This window comes from Rhinoderma darwinii, chromosome 10 (assembly GCF_050947455.1).
Source record: "Rhinoderma darwinii isolate aRhiDar2 chromosome 10, aRhiDar2.hap1, whole genome shotgun sequence".
Classification (NCBI taxonomy): Eukaryota; Metazoa; Chordata; class Amphibia; order Anura; family Rhinodermatidae; genus Rhinoderma; species Rhinoderma darwinii.
Window position 1 is genome coordinate 101,546,783 of NC_134696.1, and position 22,714 is coordinate 101,569,496.

The 22,714-nt window shown below is 42.4% G+C and overlaps 1 protein-coding gene across 1 annotated transcript; it reads right to left on the bottom strand.

Annotated features, from left to right (window-relative positions):
• Positions 1 to 5,598: 5,598 nt before the first annotated feature.
• Positions 5,599 to 21,247, bottom strand: LOC142662699 (serine protease inhibitor swm-1-like). Its single transcript, XM_075840912.1, has 4 exons — positions 21,056 to 21,247; positions 8,580 to 8,642; positions 7,600 to 7,638; positions 5,599 to 5,963 (listed from the first exon to the last, which is right to left on the bottom strand). Exons 2-4 carry the CDS (start codon positions 8,614 to 8,616, stop codon positions 5,599 to 5,601), a joined length of 441 nt encoding a protein of 146 aa, XP_075697027.1. The 5' UTR covers positions 8,617 to 8,642; positions 21,056 to 21,247.
• Between the last annotated feature and the right edge of the window lie 1,467 nt (positions 21,248 to 22,714).

Consider the following 22,714-nt stretch of genomic DNA (forward strand, 5'->3'; position numbering starts at 1 on the left):
CCGTCCTAGGCGACGGCGTACAACTGGGCGACGGTCCCTACGCTCAATATGTGCATGACAGACAAAACAAGACAAGGGTACACAGAAGCAAGGGAAGAAGGGCAGTTTCCCACGGCAACAAGATGAGCAACAGAGTAGTGAACGAGCCGAGTCAAACCACGAGTGTATGAGGTAACAAATGCAGAGCAGGAGAATAGTCACTCAAGCCAGGTTCAATATTAAGCAGAGGTCAATGGTAACAGCAGAGCCAGGAAGCAAGAGAATCACAGGCAAAGGACAAGCAGCAAATGAAGGTATAAGTAGACCAAGGGCGGGAGCTAGAACCATCTGGCCAGGCTGCGATAGGCTCTCCCACTCCTCAGTCTACCAGCCTGAGTGGTAGCAGATCGAGTCACTCTAGCAGACCTAGGAACAGATGTAGGCTGATTAACCACGGGTGTCGACACAGAAGCTGTGTCAGGCAAATCCTTTACAGTGGTACTGTATATATGTATGAGCTTGGCTCTCATGCCGTATATATATATGAGCTTTGTTCTGGTGCTATACATATGTACTGAGCTTGGTTCTTGTGCTGTATTTATGTACTGAGCTTGGTTGTGGTACTGTATGTATGTCAGAGCTTTGTTCTAGTGCTGTATTTATGTACTGAGCTTGGTTGTGGTACAGTATATATGTCAGAGCTTGGTTCTAGTGCTGTATTTATGTACTGAGTTTTGTTCTGGTGCTGTATATATGTATGAGCTTGGTGTTGTTGTATATATGTAATGAACTTGGTTCTGATGCTGTGTATATGTACTGAGCTTTGTTCTGAGGCTGTATATATGTACTGAGCTTTGTTCTGGGGCTGTATGTATGTACTGAGCTTGGTTCTGGAGCTGTATATATGTATTGAGTCGTATATGTCATAGCTTAGTTCTGGAGCTGTAATTATATAGGATATATTTAAAAGAATAAAATTGCAGGGCAGATGTGATTTGTTTTCAATTCATAGTATATTTAATGGGAATCTCTCTGGTAGTTTTAACCCCTTGAACTGCCACCATGCGGTAATACATGACCTGACAATATTTCCAAATGTATGTTTTTTTTCAAATGCAGCAAAATCTATAAAATCAACATTTAAAATGGCGCACACTATATGCTAATTACTCATTAAAGGGTCATGGTGCGGTGCCGCTATCCTGAAGAGTCACATAGTCCTGCCTTCAAACCCACCTTTCCATGTCTGATTGACATTCCTCTGGCTGATACAACTTTCTCGGATGCGCCATGGGCACATGGATGTCATAGAAAGGAGTTCCACCTCTCGCTCTAGAGGACCCGATACATCCTAAGTATTACATTTACTGCCATTCATTTAAATGGTCTCCATGTAATACCAGAATTCTCCTGTAGCGACCGCAGTATGGCCGGACGCTGCTTCTTCCAGCCATAAATGGTGATTGTTGAGGGTTTCTGAAGCTTATGAAGAGACAACTCCTTTAATGGTTCTGACAAGTTCTCCCCAACATGTTGGAATATATGTCATGTATTTACACAGTGACTCCACCAGCAGAATAGTGAGTGCAGCTCTGGAGTATAATACAGGATATAACTCAGGATCAGTACAGGATAAGTAATGTAATGTATGTACACAGTGACTCCACCAGCAGAATAGTGAGTGCAGCTCTGGAATATAATATAGGATGTAACAGGATCAGTACAGGCAAAATAATGTAATGTATGTACACAGTGACTCCACCAGCAAAATAGTGAGTGCAGCTCTGGAGTATAATACAGGATGTAACTCAGGATCAGTACAGGATAAGTAATGTAATGTATGTACACAGTGACTCCACCAGCAGAATAGTGAGTGCAGCTCTGGAGTATAATACAGGATGTAACGCAGGATCAGTACAGGATAAGTAATGTAATGTATGTACACAGTGACTCCACCAGCAGAATAGTGAGTGTAGCTCTGGAGTATAATACAGGATATAACTCAGGATCAGTACAGGATAAGTAATGTATGTACACAGTGACTCCACCAGCAGAATGGTGAGTACAGCTCTGGAGTATAATACAGGATATAACTCAGGATCAGTACAGGATAAGTAATGTAATGTATGTACACAGTGACTCCACCAGCAGAATAGTGAGTGCAGCTCTGGAGTATAATACAGGATGTAACTCAGGATCAGTACAGGATAAGTAATGTAATGTATGTACACAGTGACTCCACCAGCAGAATAGTGAGTGCAGCTCTGGAGTATAATACAGGATATAATTCAGGATCAGTACAGGATAAGTAATGTAATGTATGTACCCAGTGACTCCACCAGCAGAATAGTGACTGCAGCTCTGGAGTATAATACAGGATGTAACTCAGGATCAGTACAGGATAAGTAATGTCATGTATGTACACAGTGACTCCACCAGCAGAATAGCGAGTGCAGCTCTGGAGTATAATACAGGATATAACTCAGGATCAGTACAGGATAAGTAATGTATGTACATAGTGACTTCACCAGTTGATTGTGGGGATGAGGGGGGCCTAATCAAAAGTTTGCTATGGGTCCCAGTCTTTACTAGTTACGCTCCTGTATATTAGTGAGTACCTCCATATATTTATACGGTTTTTCGAGCAGTAATATCTTGGGTTAATACTATGCCGAAGTTTTCCATTGTAATGGTGGGGGGTTTTAACAATGTGATGCTTCCCTACTGGAATGGATTCCAATTGAAACATGTCTCGGAACAAGTCTCGCTGATTTGTGGTGGACCCGCTATCCAATTGTGCAACAGTTTTCCTGTCATTCGAGTATTGACCTTGCCCTAGGTACGGATCATATACATTATCTACTGATCTCTGTTGAATATTTAGCCAGGGTCCTCTTGTCCACTCAGCATTAGCACTGCGGACATGTCTATTGGCGGCTCCAGCACCCACACAGCACTTATGGTCCTTTAATGCATTCTGGCTCCAGGTAATCGAGAATCCCAGAATAGAGGCCTCACTGGGGGAATATTTCAGATATTATGTGGATATGGTATCCTCGGGTTTAATGTTGGACGCTATAAAGGCGTGTCTGCGAGGGCGCTCATACAGGAGGTCAGTAGGTTTAAGCTCAAAACCCGTCAATTTAGCAAATTTTTTGCCAGAGCGCTATCCGATTCTTCATCATAAATCACTGCTATGAAAACTGGGGGATATTGTATGACATCCCGCAGATATTGCCTTTGTTCCATTCCTTTATGATTCTGGACTAACATATACTAAGGAACAGGTTGCTTCATATCTGGGAGGGATCAACTGGCCTATGTTGTCCAATGCAGACAGGAATTACTTAATTGGCTCTGAAACTCCAGGAAATGGAAGAGGCGGTGGCCTCTATGACTTACGACAAATGCCTGGGGTCCAATGCTCTCCCTATAGAAATATATAAGAAATTTGGAGATATTTTGCTTCCCAAACTTCTGGAAGTTTCAGGAGGTCTCTGACTCTGGGTGACTACCTACGTCAATGCGGGAAGCTATTTTCGTGGTCCTACCTAGTCCAGGCAAAGATCCCCTCATACCTGACTGCTATTGTCCTATAGCTTTACTACCTACAGATGCTTGAGATATTTGGGATGGGGGAACAGGTTTACTTTGTGGCTGAAGTTGTTGTATGATGGGCCTATCGATAGACTTAGGGTCAATGGATGTTTGACAGAACCATTTGCGTTGGGTAGGGGCACATCCAACCCATGGCAGCTGCTCTTCATGATCATCCTGGTGTTACTGGTTTTCGGAAGAGACAGTGTCATGATATGCAGATGATGACCTCTTATTCTTAGCCAATGCCGGGGAGTTTTTGGGTTTGGCCATTGACACTATAGCTACATTTGGGAGTTATTCCGGTTTAGTTATTAATTGGTCTAAGTTCACTCTCCTGGCGCTGGACAATATCCATGATGTGGAGGAATATGCCGGTTCGAAACTTCAGGTGGTCTCAGAGTTTAAAAATCTGGGTCTGGTAGTTTCTCCCCACTTCTTGGACTATGAAAAACTCAATCTATTAGTCTTAATAGGCAGATTCAAAAAGAGTTTGGGAGCTTGGGCCATACAGTCCCTTTCAGGGGTGGGCAGCATAAATCTTATTAAAATTATATGGATGCCACAATTGCTCCATAAATATCCAGTGTGGATCCCATTTTGATATTTCCATCAGATCAATAGACTTTTCTGGGGCCTGATTTGATGTACCGGTTACACTTGCAGCAGTGTAAATAGATGGGGGTCTAGCTCTTTTGAACTTGTGGGTTTATGTCTTGGTGGCACAGGTTCAGCAGATCTGTGGGTGGGAAGGCAAATATGTGGATCCCTAGAAAATGTAACTGCATGAATTTCTTTCGGGTTTCTTGGGGTTGCTTGTTTGGAGGCGCATAGATCTATTTCCTACACTAAGTTGATACATAGGGTGTGGTGGAACAAAAAGTTCCTCTTGGCTCAGCAAAATACTATTTTTTTTCCTCTTTCTCTTTCTCTCTTCTTTTCTATCCTTTCTTCTTCTTTCTTGCTAGGCTACTAGCCGTCAGTCCTCTGGTGAACTTATGAGTATTCTGTATTTGAACAATTTTTTTTTAATGTGGCAATAAGCCAGTTCCATTAGCATATACATACATATACTGGGACTTCTGCAACCACCCACCCTCCCTGATGATCATTTTGTGACCCTATTCAGCCAAAAAGAGGAATGGGGAAACAGGAAAGTTGGCGCATGGGAGTGGCTGACTTGACTATTTCCAATACTCCCATATGCATCAGCGGAGAAGGCATTAACAGCCACCTCTCTAATATGTGGCTGGGATAGGGAGTTGGGTGGGGTCCAGACTACCGAGATGGGGGCCCTCACCAACTTTTTTGCCCAGGGTCCTCATCTAACCTTAATTTGGCCCTGATAATAGGTGAGGTGACCACCCTAATGACCTATGCATTGACTTATGGGAGGGCTCATATAGATCTGATGACGTGGAACTACAACCAATGTGACCAGTTCTTGTGAGGGGGGCACTGTGACTATTTCTCATGGGAGATAGTATGACTATCTTACATTGGGGTCACTATAAGCGGCACTCTTCTATGGACACTGAAGCCACCACAATTTTGAGGGCCAAATATATAACTAGTAAACCCAAAGCCCAAAATCTTTTCTGGAGCCCACAAGATTATTGTTTCCCCCCGCCCCCCCTCTGTATAGACCTATGTTTGGAGGAAGATCACTCAAGTCAGACTACTCAACCTTACACATCGATCTCAGACCAATCACTATATGTGGATGGCCAGTTACACACACAGATACCTCCTTATAATACAGTCGTCCTCCATCCCTTCTCAGATCGATGACTGCACTCTACACTAGGTCAGAAAAACTAAGACAGATCACAATCAGATCAATCGTTCATTAACACATCAATTCAGATTGATCGTGATCTGATCGGTCAGCGATCTGTGGATATAGTTGCAGCCAGAGCTCCTGATTGGTTTATAATCCAATAATAATAGATAAAAACAACATTGTTTGCCAATTATTTTATTTTCATTTGACAATTCTATACATAAATAGACGAGGTCACTTTAATTTTTGGGGCAGTCCTGAGGAAGGACACATCTCTTGCTGTCACTTAGTCGCACGTATCCGGGTTGACATCGGCAGCCGATAGAACAAACCGTGGCACACAAATTAGGTTTGGACAATGTCGCGCAGGATTGGTTGCAGTCAGTGCTACAGGCGGAATATGTGGCGTTTCCGCGACAGAGCTCGCAGTTTTTCTTTGTCACACATTCCCCATAGCCATTGTCTACAGTGCCCTCCTTGCAGAAACATCCTTTCTTACACCTTTCAATGCACATACGTTCCGGGCCGTTGCAGATCCGTGGACAGGCGTGACCACATTTCTTATAAACTTTGTCGGTTCCACAAGATTTAGGGTCATGGGCGACTGAAAACAAAATAAGAATTGAGAAGAATGTAATTCCTGCCACGGATTTCTGGGACATCATATTCTCAGGTGGACACCTCTTGATATCAAACTATTGGCTGCTGTGTCTAAGTTTCAGGATGACGTCATCTGGAGAAGTTGGGTGACAACCAATACTGCCGCCATTACATCTCCTATAGAGGCTGTCACCCAGCTTTCCCAGGCTGCTGAGTACAATTCTGCTCTCGCTCTTCCATATCGCTGGGTACAATGCGGCATATTGACTGTTGTTGGGGTTGCCACCTGGCTGGTAAGTGACTGTCCTGCCCGGTAATTGATACCACGAGCCCGGTGCTAGTATGTGTCCGCTCCTGCTCAGGGATTTGGGCACTAATTTCAATAAATTAGAACTCCAAGGATGTTGGCATTGACCTTTTCAGTACCTAGACCACCAGGGAAGCCCCTTAAAGGGGTTATCCATGACCGGACAACTGATGACTTATCCACAGGATGGGTCATCAGTATAAGATTGTGTGGGTCCGACACCCGGACTCTGCAACAATCAGCCTGGGCAACAATCAGCCCAACAACTGTCAATATGTGGCATATTGACGGTTGTTGGGGTTACCACCTGGCCGGCAAGTAACTGGCCTGCTGGGTAATTAATACCAGGAGGCCGGTGCAAGTATGTGTCTGCTCCGGTTACTCTCCCCTGACCGTGAGGGGGCCCTCTATGCCCTAGATCACCAGGAATGCGGATATTAACTCCTTCTGCTCTAGTCAGCCAGGGATGTTGACATTAACCCCTTCACCCCACTAAACCACCTCTGATACTTACATTACTCTTTCGTACCCAAGATCATCAGGTATTTTGGCTCTGACCTCAATTCCATAGAAGTCTAAATATTTTGTGCACTGACCTCTTCAATACCTAGACCTACAGGGAAGCTAGAGTTAACCTGTCAAGTACCCTAGAATATTGGTATTAACACTTTCTCTACCCTAGACCCCAGGGATATAAGATAATAAAAGGTCTTTATGTGAAGTCACGCCCCTAAATTCCTGCCCCCTTTATATTTGGCTGGTCGTTTTTGGTAGTATAGGAGGCTACCCTTGCTTTTTTCTCCAATAGGGATTTTTGTGTGCAGTTTGGGTGACTTTGACTCAGTGTATAAGAAAGACATGAGCTGGAGACGGTTGTAGTTGTTGTTTCTTCCTCTGGATCAACACGGTATTGTAATAAGGAGAACTCAATGTGCTTTTTCGTCCATACTGACTATGTTACTATGTCACTAATTATAGTCTTGGTGATCATGATTTCTAATTTAAAGGAACACTCCATGAAAAACTGATACAGTGTATTGCAGCTAAGTGCAGGGTCGGAGGGGGCGGAGCATGACACCGGAATTCTATCTTTAGAGTCACTTGGAAGGAGAGTGGCAACTATTCTGAGCTCATTTTGTGGTCTGACCATCAAGGGTCTCCCGGGCCCATTGGGCTGGTACCTGGGGGTATGAAGACTCCTGTGTACAAATGCTCCATATGGATTAGTACAAATCAGACACTTATATAGTAACAGTCATGATACAATCTAGAAATATCTCACAGAACAAACATGAAATACAATGAACACATCTTTATAGTGTCAAATAATTACCGCCTTGTGTTTGCACAGGTATCAGCATGAGGAGCACACCTGCAAAACAAAAATATGAATATGTATAGAGAAAAATGTACAGAATATATAGAATGAGAGGGGCTGTAAATAGTGACCTGGTAAAGTGTAATAATAGAAGATATAATGGAGGGCGGCAAGATGAAAGCCATGAGAGGGACTACTGAGGACGCGGCTGTAGTATCTGCTATGGGGCTGACCCAAATTTAGTCATCCACAATGATATGTCACCATTTTCTACACTCACCCAAACCCTCCTCACCAACCGAAACCTCCAATATTAATATTGACGTGTCAGTCTCCTACCAGACCACCAGAGATGAGACCACTGAGTATTTTCAATACAGCTCCGCTGTAGTACCAGACATAAAAAAGCAGCCATATTTTTCTATTCCTGTGTAACCCCTTTAAGGGTAAAATTGCATGGGAAGGCCTGTGTTGTCACACATTAAATGGTGGTATTCAGTTATATAGCATTACCATAGCTTACTACAATGTGGTTATGTTCACCTATCCGATATAACTTAGCAGGCCCTACATAGCACTGAGAAGGTATCCTCAGCTTCAAACACACAGAAAAACTAACTTTTGGCTAGACACAGCTGATTGGCCGGATGTGTTTTAGCTGTCAATTAACGCTTGAGATCGTGCTGAGATTTCCTGCTGTGAAAGGGGGAGAGAGAGCTGCTGAAATCTAAAATCTACAATGTTTACTTTGCTGCTGCAGAGACCGTGAACACTATGAAATATTAGTAAACTAAGAATAAAAAAACTGATGATTTTCCATGTTTATATTAATATATTACATGCATGGACATTTATTTATTTTTTCTCGTGTAACACTCTCTGCATTTACAGCCAACTTAAATTCATATATCCCATAAAAGGTTAACGTGTGAGTGTGTGTATGTATATATATATAGTATGTAGAAAACAATAGTATACAGATAAATGCTACTCACTCAGAGATGACAGTAGCACAATAGATGTTCGCGCCATATTTAGCAATTGGGTCCAAACTTTTCCTGTAAATTATGAATAGATTTGTTTAGAGTAAAAAAAACATTATCAGAGACTAACAAACGTATGCACTGGTTTAAAGCTTTGTATATTTTGGACCACCACCATTAAGGTGCACTGAGTAAATCAATTGGCATGTTTGAGGTATGACTGAAGGGATTGTCCCATTTGTGCAACCCCTTGTCAGAATGAATCCACCACCAAGATCAACAAAATTGAGATGGGTCCGGCTTCTCTAATCTCTGATGATCAACATTTATCTCTAGAGGAAGCTGTGACTGCTCAATTCCAATGTAGCGGCCACTGCAGGAGAAATGTGGTATTACCTGCTGGACATACAAATAATGGACAACCACGTAATATATGGTAACATTGTGTCCGCCAGAGACGCTCTTTCAATGGGTCTTTGCTTTAGGTAATGGACTGTGACATCCATGTGCCTTAACAGATGGGACATATTTTTTAATAAAGCAAGTACATAAGAAACAGTCCAGGCAGCTGCTATGACCCCTCCATGAAGAGGGAGACCCCAGCTCAGATTGTCCTCATCCTGGTTCTCAATGACTGATGAGAATTTAAGAAAGGCTCGGTCTCCTCATGGGCAATGCAATGTTAGCAAATAAAGGGAAGGAATCAGACAAAGGGTCATGTATTTCTTATAATCTAGAGGTACGGGATGGGGTGAACAAGCTCTGGGTCCTTCATACTTCACATATGTGTGTGGTGGTGTGAACGAGCTCCTAAGTGGGGCCCCATTGAGGTGTTATCTATGGGTTCCTCTCTATTCTATGGATACCTGTGACTTCACTCTACAATTTATACTTTTCAAAGGTTTATGATTCTTATTGTTTTTGTTTCACCCATGAGCACCAGGTTGTCATCTGACTGTCCGGCAGCGGCTTCCGGTCCACATGAAAATGGCGCCGGATTTTGCTCTGCCAAAGACCTTCCTTTTGGTCTGTGTGGGAGCGGCACATGCGCCGTTCCCACACAGACGGCGTACACTATAGTGAATGGAACGGCTCCTGTTCACATTCTCTATGGGGATGTATGTGTCGTATTCCATCTCTGTATGTGTCGTTAATCGACGCATACAGAGATGGAAAAAAAATGGCAGCCCCCCATAGAGAAGTAAAAGTAAGAATAAAGTAAAAAGTACAACACAAAAACTCAAATAAATAAAATGTATTTTAATATCAAACTAAAAGCAATATTATATATAAAAAAAAAAATCGTGACACCTTCCCTTTAAGACCAAAGGGATGAAAAAAAAGGAAGTTAGTAATTATTTTTGTTTCACCCATGAGCCCCAGGTTAAGTTGTGGCCAATTGGTGGCAATGAGTTGAGTTGTCACCCAGGAACCTGTTCCCCGTCACTGCTATTCTAAACACATGTACAAGTTGTAGGACAGTCCCTCATATTAGGACAATAAGATATTTTCTTTCCTTTGGATATAAGTAGAAGCTTTGGTACGTACCTGGATGGTGCCCTGAGTATCGTCTTCTAGGGATGCAGGAACTCCACAGCTGAAGTGTATATATGTATATATATATATATATATACTAGTACAGAGGGAGTAGGTTTGTTCAGGGAGTGACAGTGATCTTAATTTCGTTTATAATTTGTCACTGGCGTCACCGGGTAATATGCAATAAGTGAATGTATTAATATCAAACCAGAAAACTAACATTGCTGGAACTTTATGTAAATAACTTTATTCCTAGATTCCTCTAACATTAAAGTGGTTTTCTCATTATGACAACAACCTCTGTCTATATGTCAGGTTAGAGCACATGGATGTCATAGAAAGGAGTCCCAACTCTCGCTCTAGAGGTCCCCATACATCTAAGTATTACATGGACTGTCATTCATTTAGAAGTTCTCCATGTAATACCACAGTTCTATCCTCATCCGAACAGGAACAATCTGACTCGGTGTACAGTAGAAACCCATTGAGAAGAAGCCGGGGAGGTCACGATCAGAATAGATATCCCACTCGATGAACCCAAGAGGGAGAGGAAGGGGAAAGGGTCCCAATCGCGGTGGTTATTTAGCCAAGAATCACCCCATCTCAGACTACCTTAGACAACAATGTCTCGAATTAGGTATCACGGAAGATAACCTACCACATCTTGAATTGTTGGAAGGCCCGTGGGAGGAAAGTCACAGGGATGCAGGGAAGGGTCAGTTTTCAGAGTTGAAGGTATCCTCTACCAAGAATGCACCTATGAGTGACAATACCCCTATCGATGTATTTCTCAAGGTGGTCGAGGATCAATTGAGACTATTGGAGAATCCTGGGGGATGTAGGTTGAATATCACCAAGGGGGACATGGCAGGTTTACAATCACTAGAGAGGGATGACAGGATTATAATTAAACCTTCAGACAAGGTTGGGAATATCGTGGTGATGGATCGTATCCAGTACATCAGAATGTGCCATCAAATACTTGGCAACCAAGATTGTTACAGGCTACTTACCTGCGATCCAACCACGACATTCAGGAGTAAACTAAAGTGTACTCTTATTCCTTCAAAATCCCTAAACCTGATAAGTGATAAAGAAATTACATTTATGCTTATTGACCACCCACAATGTGTTACGTTCTATGGCCTTCCCAAAATACATAAGGGGGTAACTCGGTTGAAGGCCGCTCGATTGTATCGGGAATGGACAGTTTGTCACAGAACGTTAGTCTGTACCTTGACCAAATCCTCAGACTGTTTGTAGTCTCCCTCCCATCATATGTGAGGGACACGATGGACGCTCTGAGGAAGCTTGAGGATATACGGTGTGATGCTCATGTCCTTTTGGCCTCACTTGATGTTGAGGCGTTGTATAACTCCATCCCTCATGATCAGGGATGTAGAGCCGTGGAACATTTTTTGATTGGGTAAGGAATACAATATCAGGCCCATAACGAGTTTGTCATTAATTTACTCAAGTTTATCCTGGAGCACAATTTCTTCTTGTTTGACCAGAAGATTTTCCATCAGCTCAAGGGAGTGTCGATGAGAAGTCCATGTGCGCCCACATATGCCAATTTATACCTGGGCTGGTGGGAAAAAGAGGTTGTCTTCAGTGAGATAATGGAAAAATGGACCTCCTATATCCTTTGTATCATATTCATAGATGATGTTCTGATCCTATGGACAGGAACTAGGGGTGAATTTGATGAGTTCGTGAGGATTCTTAACGTGAATGAATTGGGCCTGTTTTTTACGTCCGAAATCCACGAGAATCAGATTACATTTCTTGATGTGATGATTTCTAAGACGGTTACAGGAGCCATTCAAACTAATATATATCGTAAAAAGACAGCAACCAATAGTCTGTTACGGTGGGAAAGTTGGCATCCGATGGCTCTAAGACGAGGATCCCCAAGGGTCAATATCTCAGGGCACGTTGCAACTGCTCCACTATCTCCGATTTCAAAACTTCCGCACGGGAACTGAGAGATAGGTTCAAGCGGAGGGGATACCCCCAGGGGGTTCTTAAGATGGCGTATCAGAATGCCCTCGGATGTAACAGAAATGAGCTACTGAATCCAAAACCTAAGAAATCTGAAGATGACTGTATCCGGGTCATAGGGACTGAGAGAGATTGGGGAAATCCTACAACGATACTGGGGGATATTGAGAGCTGACCCAAACCTGTAGGTGGTTTGGTAGAGGAATATCCTGTGATACATACAGGAGGGGGCGCAATCTAAGAGATCGTTTGATACTTAGCCGCCTTATTCCACAGGCTAAACCCATTACATGGTTTAATAGTGGATTAAAAGGTACCTTTAGATGTGGCTTCTGTAGGGCTTGTGAATCCATTTCATGCAGTAAAAACTTTAGTAGTTCCAAGAATGGTGAGACCTTTGACAACAGGTCGTATATCAACTGTAAAACAAAAGGAATTCTATACCTCGTCACATGTGGATGCCAGCTACATTATGTTGGGAAGACAAACAGGGAATTTGGGAGAAGGTTCCGGGAACATATAGGAGACATCAGAAGAAAAGACGACACCTCGGTGTCACGTCATGTGTGGGAATGTCATAAGGAGGATGCCATGAGCGTTATTGACATCTGCAATGTTTATCTGTTGTGCTGCGCTAAGTGTGATGTGAGTTCTAAACCGCCTGGAGCTGACGTCAGTTGGTGGGAGGGCTTAAAGAGGCTCTGTCACCAGATTTTGCAACCCCTATCTGCTATTGCATGTGATCGGCGCTGCAATGTAGATTACAGTAACGTTTTTATTTTTTAAAAACGAGCATTTTTGGCCAAGTTATGACCATTTTTGTAGTTATGCAAATGAGGCTTGCAAAAGTCCAAGTGGGTGTGTTTAAAAGTAAAAGTCCAAGTGGGCGTGTATTATGTGCGTACATCGGGGCGTTTTTACTACTTTTACTAGCTGAGCGTTCTGATGAGAAGTATCATCCACTTCTCTTCAGAACGCCCAGCTTCTGCCAGATCACGCTGTGACGTCACTCACAGGTCCTGCATCGTGTCAGACGAGCGAGGACACATCGGCACCAGAGGCTACAGATGATTCTGCAGCAGCATCAGCGTTTGCAGGTAAGTCGTTGTAGCTACTTACCTGCTAACGCCGATGCTGCTGCAGAATCAACTGTAGCCTCTGGTGCCGATGTGTCCGACACGATGCAGGACCTGTGAGTGACGTCACAGATCTGCACTGTCAGAAGCTGGGCGTTCTGAAGAGAAGAGGATGTCATTTAACCCGCACGGTGAACGTCGTAAAAAATAAAATAAAAAAACATGCAAAAATTGCCGTTTTCTGTGAATCCTGCCTTAAAAAAAATTTGATAAAAAGTGATCAAAAAGTCGCATCTTCTCCAAAATGGTACCGATAAAAACGACAAGTTGTCCCGCAAAAACAAAGCCCTCCTACAACTGCATCGGCGAAAAAATAAAAACGTTACGGCTCTTCAAATATGGAGATTCAAAAACAAATAATTTTGAAAAGAAAGTGTTTTCACTGTGTAAAAGTAGTAAAACATACAAAATCGCAACAACCCACTGAATAAAGTTATTGTGTTATTTATACCACACGGTAAACGGCGTAGATTTAGGACGCAAAAAAGAGTGGCAAAATTGCTGTTTTTTTTCTATTCCCCCCCAAAAAAAAGTTTCGAAAAGTTAATCAATAAATTATATGTACCCCAAAATGGTGCTATTAAAAATGACAACTTGTCCTGCAAAAAACAAGACCTTATACAGCTATGTCGACGCAAAAATAAAAAGTGTATAGCTCTTTGAATGAGACGATGGAAAAACTTAAAAAACGGCTTGGTCATTAAGGGGTTAAATATCCGGCGTCTCCTCGGCGCTTGTGCGGCCGATGCATTAGAGTCGTGCACACGCCGGGAGACTGAATAAGCACAAAAACAGTGCTAACCGGCCTAAATATAATCCCTGATGACGTACCCCATAAACTAGGGGACACTGAAACGCGTAGGATTATTCCACTATTGGCAAGGGTTTTAGAGAATTTCTATACCATAAGGAGAGATTGCGATCTGTGGGTGGATGCACTTCCTATCACCTGCTGACGCTCCCCACCTCTCTGATCGCTTGCTTTTGCCTGTATTTAGATATTATTGGGCTTAAGAGACAGTTTTAATATGTAGTAATGAATAACGATTTTTTAATCGTTCTTTCAGGCTGTGACAAACTTTAGACTTCAATTGAACGAAACATCTCGTCATTTATATACAGTGAAAAATTAATACCACAATTCTCCTGTAGTGACCGCTGTATGGCCGGACGCTGCTTCTTTCAGCCATAAGAGGTGACTGTTGAGGGTTTCTGAAGCTCTTGAAGAGATAACTCCTTTAATGGTTCTGTCAAGTTCACCCCAATATGTTAGGGTATGTGTTATGTATGTACACAGTGACTCCACCAGCAGAATAGTGAGTGCAGCGCTGGAGTATAATACAGGATGTAACTCAGGATCAGTACAGGATAAGTAATGTAATGTATGTACACAGTGACTCCACGAGCAGAATAGTGAGTACAGCTCTGGAGTATAATACAGGATATAACTCAGGATCAGTACAGGCAAAATAATGTAATGTATGTACACAGTGACTCCACCAGCAGAATAGTGAGTGCAGCTCTGGAGTGTAATACAGGATGTAACTCAGGATCAGTACAGGATAAGTAATGTAATGTATGTACACAGTGACTCCACCAGCAGAATAGTGAGTGCAGCTCTGGAGTATAATACAGGATGTAACTCAGGATCAGTACAGGATCAGTAATGTAATGTATGTACACAGTGACTCCACCAGCAGAATAGTAGTGCAGCTCTGGAGTATAATACAGGATATAACTCAGGATCAGTACAGGATAAGTAATGTAATGTATGTACACAGTGACTCCACCAGCAGAATAGTGAGTGCAGCTCTGGAGTATAATACAGGATGTAACTCAGGATCAGTAAAGGATAAGTAATGTAATGTATGTACACAGTGACTCCACCAGCAGAATAGTGAGTGCAGCTCTGGAGTATAATACAGGATGTAACTCAGGATCAGTACAGGATAAGTAATGTAATGTATGTACACAGTGACTCCACCAGCAGAATAGTGAGTGCAGCTCTGGAGTATAATACAGGATGTAACTCAGGATCAGTACAGGATAAGTAATGTAATGTATGTACACAGTGACTCCACCAGCAGAATAGTAGTGCAGCTCTGGAGTATAATACAGGATATAACTCAGGATCAGTACAGGATAAGTAATGTAATGTATGTACACAGTGACTCCACCAGCAGAATAGCGAGTGCAGCTCTGGGGTATAATATAGGATGTAACTCAGGATCAGTACAGGATAAGTAATGTAATGTATGTACACAGTGACTCCACCAGCAGAATAGTGAGTGCAGCTCTGGAGTATAATACAGGATGTAACTCAGGATCAGTACAGGATAAGTAATGTATGTACACAGTGACTCCACCAGCAGAATAGTGAGTGCAGCTCTGGAGTATAAGACAGGATGTAACTCAGGATCAGTACAGGATAAGTAATGTATGTACACAGTGACTCCACCAGCAGAATAGTGAGTGCAGCTCTGGAGTATAATACAGGATGTAACTCAGGATCAGTACAGGATAAGTAATGTATGTACACAGTGACTCCACCAGCAGAATAGTAAGTGCAGCTCTGGAGTATAATACAGGATATAACTCAGGATCAGTATAGGATAAGTAATGTAATGTATGTACACAGTAACTCCACCAGCAGAATAGTGAGTGCAGCTCTGGAGTATAATACAGGATATAACTCAGGATCAGTACAGGATAAGTAATGTAATGTATGTACACAGTGACTCCACCAGCAGAATAGTGAGTGCAGCTCTGGAGTATAATACAGGATGTAACTCCGGATCAGTACAGGATAAGTAATGTAATGTATGTACACAGTGACTCCACCAGCAGAATAGTGAGTGCAGCTCTGGAGTATAATACAGGATGTAACTCAGGATCAGTACAAGATAAGTAATGTAATGTATGTACACAGTGACTCCACCAGCAGAATAGTGAGTGCAGCTCTGGAGTATAATACAGGATGTAACTCAGGATCAGTACAGGATAAGTAATGTAATGTATGTACACAGTGACTCCACCAGCAGAATAGTGAGTACAGCTCTGGAGTATAATACAGGATGTAACTCAGGATCAGTACAAAATAAGTAAGCAATGAATTTATAAAGTGGGTCATCTTTTTATGTAGATTCATTCTATTATCTAATTATCACTCGTAATTTCTTAAAATTTAAAGTAGAAAAATAAAATTGTCATTTCATATTTCACAAATGCCACCGTTTGCTTTTCTGCAGTTTTTGTCCTACTTAATCCGCTTAGGATCAGTCATAGACACTTACAATAAGTATATGTTGCAGTATATAGCATTGTGCAGGGTTTATAGGATTGCAACATCAGACCAGGACTGTAATAATCTGTATTCTGCAATATTAATCTGAGATACAAAGTACAAGGCTGACGTCATTTCACATTTACTTCTTGTAATTACACGTGTCCTATCTTATAATATTAGATCGTAGGGAATATCCTGCTTATAAAAGCAGCAAATGACTCATGTGGAAAACAAGTGTTACTACTTGTAGATTGGGGGCAGCGCCATTTTTAAAGGTGGGCAACCGGGGCATCCTCTTGGAGTGCCACTTTATTACCTTAGGGGGGCACCTGAGCAGAACTGTATTCTGCCTTTCTGTGTGAATATTTAGGGCTCAGAATGGGGGTTGTCAACCAAAAGATCCAGCAGAAGACAACCCCATACGGAGGTGACATTGTAGTAAATCACTTGCCACTAGGGTCTATTTCTTATGGGATAACTCACAAATATCCTATTAGACCTCATTGGGGATATGTCCTGTATGTACAATGGTAACAGCAAAGTATAATCCACAATAATTACCATATATTATCATTCCTTACATTATAGTGACATCTACGGACACTCCGCACCCTCACCTCTCTATCTCCCCTCATTGTCTTCTCCGGCTTAAGCAAGTGCCCCAAGGAAGTTCTCCCAAATAAGTTCCCCCTCTTGAGCTCTGCCTGGGTCTTTTCTACCCCTTGGGTGCCTACAGTTATCTGATCTCCTCCTGCTTGGAGACCCCCAGTCTTACCTTCAAGATCCAAGAAACATTTGCTGATCAGTTTGGTCTTCTCTCTCGCACAACATACAAAGGACGAATGATGGTGCCGACTTTTTAACATTTCACTCAAGGATCTTTTAATTTGAGAATCCGGATAAACAATCCTGTTAAAATCTTAGTCGGGTGCCGTTACATAGTTTTGGTGGGCTTAAATTTCTAAGGAGAATTATGGGGACGCCGACTTTTTAATTAATTTTGTGACGGAAGACCGGAATTCCGCCGGATAGTTAGTAACGTCTTCTTGATCAATGTCTCTGTTGATAGAGATATATTCTGCACTTTCCCAATGAACACACGTCAATATTTCAGCGTTTATTGCTGCTGCCTGCTCGTTGCGACTCTTTCGCATAGCCAAGAGTTTTCATGATTTGTTATTTGCGTTGGGTCACCATACACAAAAGAAGTGAGGTCTTGCAGTGATGGAACAGTACAACATAAATTATCAGGCAAAATAACTTCCCCTTCTTCTTGCGGATACGTACCGCCACCAATTTTTAGTAATAATTCTGAAAACTCTTGTGCATTTGGGTTGCCTCTTGTTCGCGCCCGCTTATTTATTGTTAAATGCATCGGTATAACATTGCGCCACAGACTTGAGCTCTTTAGGCAGGCTCTAATTTCATCCGCCCTTGTTCCTCGTGGTACGACTGGCAAAGTCTGCCTAAAATCGCCAAAGAAAAGCATTGTCATGCCACCCATGGGCCGGTCATTATGTCTGATATCTCGCAAGGTTCTATCTGCCGCTTCTACCGCTTTACGGTTTGCCATAGTGCACCCGTCCCATATTACTAAGCAGCAATCACGTAGGACCCTCGCTTTGTCGCCGTTTCTAGAAACATTACATGCTGGGCTTTCCGTAAGATTCAAGTCAATCGGGATCTTGAACACTGTATGGGCGGTTTTGCCTCCGGGCAACAATGTGGCTGTTTTGCCCGATGAAGCGACAGCAAGAGCAATTTTGCTTTGATTGCGTATTTGGGCCAAGATGTCTTTGGTGAGAAATGTTTTTCCCGTCCCACCGGGCGCATCTAAAAAACAGGATTTCTCCCAAAGTACCATCTACGCTATGACACACGCGATCGAATATCACGCGCTGTTCCGCTGTCAGACTCGAGACACCGTTTTGCAATGTTTCGGCCAGTTCCGCTGGATTATAGTTTATTTCCGCTGCGTACTCCCTGTTAAAGCTGGTGCGGGCACACCATATTGAGAGACAGGGTTACCCCCTATAGACGTAACGATGTCTTAGATAGCCAGCAAACATCGATTCATATGACTTTCACGCAACCTGTCGCTCAGTTCGCCGTTATTGTTTAGTTTTGCATTCCTGAAGACGTCTTCGACTAATTTTTCCTGATATTTTTCCACAACTGCGCAGCATCCGAAAGTCCACAAAAAAAAACAGCAAAATGGCAAACAAATGACGCAAGCGATGTGGACTATCGCTGGCCATGCTTCGGCCAAACCGCCATCCCAATGCTGATCACCATCTATCAAGTGACGCACTCGGCAAGCAGCCTGGTAAGTAGGTTATTCAATAGCGTCAACCTTTCGCAATTCGGCCTCGTATGTAGAAGTAAGCGTAAGTAATAGCATTCGGAGGTGTTTGTATGCACCGTATAGACTCTTCCAATGACGTGTTCCTTTGAAATGGCGGGCTCGCCATTCACAGCTTCTACGGTTGAAAACACCTTGCTGGTTATTATAAGTATAATATGACGGAACTTCGTTATATAAATGTGTTTTTGTGATCTCATCTGTTTCGCAAAGTTGAAAGTATGGCAGCAAAGTGGTTTGTGTTGGGTTTTCCAACCGCTTTGCCACATTTTCAGGGTTGAAGTACACCCGTTGCCCGCCTTCAAGGCGAAGATCAAGATGCATCACTGGCGGATGTCTCTCGTGACTGTGGAAGCTCAAAATGCGCCGCACCGCCTCAGAGGAGCTTATATAGCGGCCAGATTGCAACCTCGCGACTTTGTCGTGTTCATTATTATTTCTCAACGCAAACATGGCCTAGTCACTACTCTGTTTGAGGTATTTATGTAGCCATCTTCGCTGTGGCAATAAGTTAAAGGATATTGCAGGGCGTCGTATTATCTGTGTGTTTCGAAAATGCGTTGCAGGCGATCGTTGTGAGTGCGCAACACGAAGTCACGCCAATCGCACTCCTGATCAGTTAAAACCACTGCAACTTCATCTGTGACGGGGGCGTTATACCTGGCGGGGTGTTCAGCAACGGGACGTCTATCTGCGCTGATGATCATTTTGTAATCATTGCTTTGACCCCGCGGAATAGACTGTAATGCAGCTGTGAAACTATGCACGTACGGACGGATTCACCTGATGCAGCATGTTGTGAAGTTGTTATACACAAATGTCTCATGGGACTATAATGTCATATGGGTTGACAAAGCAATCTACGCGAAACGCGCGTTGGGGTTTCTCTCCACACTTGGGAGCTGTTACAACTGAGGAGCCACATGGGTTAGTACTTGCTGGTCTTTTTTCACCAAAGACTATTATTTTTTGTCGTGTTGTTACCAGGTTACCTGTATACATAGACAATTGTCTGAAATGGGTCATCCTTATTACTGGTTCCTGTTCTGAATTAGTTACTATATTGGTACTGAGTGTGTTTAAACTACTTGCTACTACCGTGTTTCCCCGATAGTAAGACACCCCCGATTGTAAGACGTATCGGGGGTTTCAGGGGGGTCGGCTAATATAAGCCGTACCCCGAAAGTAAGACATATGTCTTACTTTCGGGGAAACACGGGGGTATTGCGGCCTCCTGCCCACTTCCGCGCCGCCCCCCTCTCCATACGTCACCGCGCCGTCCCCTGCACTTGCTCCTGCTGCAACTGCCGGAATCGAAGCGCTCGCCGATTCCGGCAGTTTAACCCATTAAATGCCGCTGTCAATAGTGACAGCGGCATTTAATGTGTTTGACAGAGGGGGGAGCTCCCTCTGTCACCCGATCGGCGCCCCCGCAAACAAATCGCGGGTCGCCGTCGGGTTTCCATGACAGCCGGGGGTCTAACAAAGACCCCCAGGTCTGCCTTCAGCATCTGCCTGTTAGGCGATGCCGGAGGCATGACCTAATAGGTTGCCTGTCAGTTTTACACTGACAGGCAATAATGCTTCGGTATACTAAGTATACCAAAGCATTATATATGCGATCGGCACATCGCATAGTGAAGTCCCCTGGTGGGACTAAAAAAAAAAATGTAAAACAGTTAAATAAAGTTTGTGAAAAAAAAAAATAAATAAATTCGACAATTTTTTTACAATATAAGACATACCCCGAAAGTAAGACATAGTGGGGCTTTTGGGGATAAAAAGAAAGTAAGACACTGTCTTACTTTCGGGGAAACACGGTATAAACAAACCACTACCTCTGTATTCCCGATTATTGTTCACAGAGACGTAGTATACTGGGAATTTGCAGAAAATATGTTTGGACACTAGTGTTCCGTTAGAGTTATTATATGGTTCTAGGGACTTGTTTTCAAAGTACATTATATCCTTTTGGTAACTTCTTTTGGGAAACCTTCCCGATTAAATGTGACATATACAAACTGTACTAATCTAAGTACCTTTGTGGCTCCATACTGTCTCCTATTTCGGAGATATACAGTTATTGGGTTTGTAGTCTGTTTTTATTATGTATTTCTGTATGTTTCAATAAAATTTGTATTTTTTGATATTTTGTGCTTACTTTAATAGTCCCGACTCCTTCTTCTCGTGTATTTAGTATATGTTGTGAAGTTGACATATAAGGTTACTATTTAGTGGTGTAAAATTCTGATTTCTGATATTGGCCTTTTCATTGTAATCTTATACGAAATAAATCGGAAGAAATTTTGGCTCATCTTGTGGTAGCAAAGAACCGATGAGATGGTAAACTATGTGTAATATCCAATACAGACAAATGTTGGAACTGTTGTCCATAGTAACCAATCAGATTATGGTTTATATTCTCGTGAGGCAGCTAGGAGAATGAAAGCAGCAACCTGATTGGTTATTTTATCTCCCTCCTATGTGTAAGAACCAAAATAAACAAATATTGGAACGTTTGTCCATAGCAACCAATCAGATTGTAGTTTACATCCTTGTGAGGCAGCAGGTGAATGATAGCAGCGATCTGATTGTTTGCTATATCTCCTTACTACGTGTACAAATCAATGTAGAGAAATGTTGGAGCTGTTGTCCATAACAACCAATCAGCTTACAGTTCTTTTTTTCTGAGGCAGCTCGGACAATGAAAGCAGAAACCTGATTGGTAGTTATATGTTTCTCCGATGCATAAAAAAAAACATTATAGATGAAAGTTGGAGTTGTTGTCCTTAGCAACCAATCAGATCACAGCTGTAATTTGTCTGAGGTAGCTTGAAAAATTTGCAGCCTCTCCCTTATATAACAATCAGTATAGATGAAAATTGGAGCAGTTGCCCATAGCAACCCACTGGTGTTTTTTCCAAGACAATACAAAATGAAAGTAAACATGTGATTGGTTGCCATGGTTTCCATGTGTTTGTTGTTGTTGTTGTTGTTGTTGTACTATTGCAATGTAAATGAATTTTTGAAAACATTAAATTCGCAAATCTTCTGATTTGAGTGAACCGATTGCGATGAAATAAAAACTAAAAGTTACCTCAAGTTGACCCCAATGTTTCTCTAAAAACATCCAAACTGGGTCAGTCGTTTTTACATGATGCGTGCACAAACAAGCAGACACAAATGCCAAAAATGATCTTAACCCCTTAATGACCAGCCATTTTTTACGTTTTTTCCATCGTCGCATTCCAAGAGCTATAACTTTTTTATTTTTGCGTCAACATAGCTGTATAAGGTCTTGTATTTTGCGGGACAAGTTGTATTTTTTTAATAGCATCATTTTGAGGTACATATTATTTATTGATTAAGGTTTATTAACTTTTTTTTGGGGGGGGGGGGGGATAGAAAAAACCCCAGAAATTTTGCCACTCTTTTTTGCGTCCTAAATTTACGCCGTTTACCATGGGGTATAAATTATTTGCTTTTGTGTCTCAATATTTGAAGAGCCAGAACTTTTTTTTTTTTTCGCCGATGCACCTGTATGAGGGCTTTATTTTTTTTTGCGGGACGACTTGTCGTTTTTATTGCTACCGTTTTGGACTAGGCGCGACTTTTTGATCACTTTTTATCACATATTGTTTAAGGCTGGATTCACAGAAGACAACACATTTTCCATGTTTTTTTATTTTATTTTTATGGCGTTCACTACAGGCAGACCTGGGGGCCTTTATTAGGCCCCCAGCTGCCACTCGGCGATCTTATCACAGGGTGCCGATGGGAGAGAGAGGGAGGGAATCCCTCTCTACAAAACAACTCAGAT

What these genes read in the sequence shown, in the direction of transcription:
- LOC142662699 (XM_075840912.1), bottom strand. Translation starts at nt 8,616, where the DNA reads ATGGCGCGAACATCTATTGTGCTACTGTCATCTCTGA. An exon ending in TGTGCTACTGTCATCTCTGA is followed by an intron (nt 7,639 to 8,579) that starts GTGAGTAGCATT and finishes TTTGTTTTGCAG; the next exon opens with GTGTGCTCCTCATGCTGATA. An exon ending in ACCTGTGCAAACACAAGGCG is followed by an intron (nt 5,964 to 7,599) that starts GTAATTATTTGA and finishes TTTTGTTTTCAG; the next exon opens with TCGCCCATGACCCTAAATCT.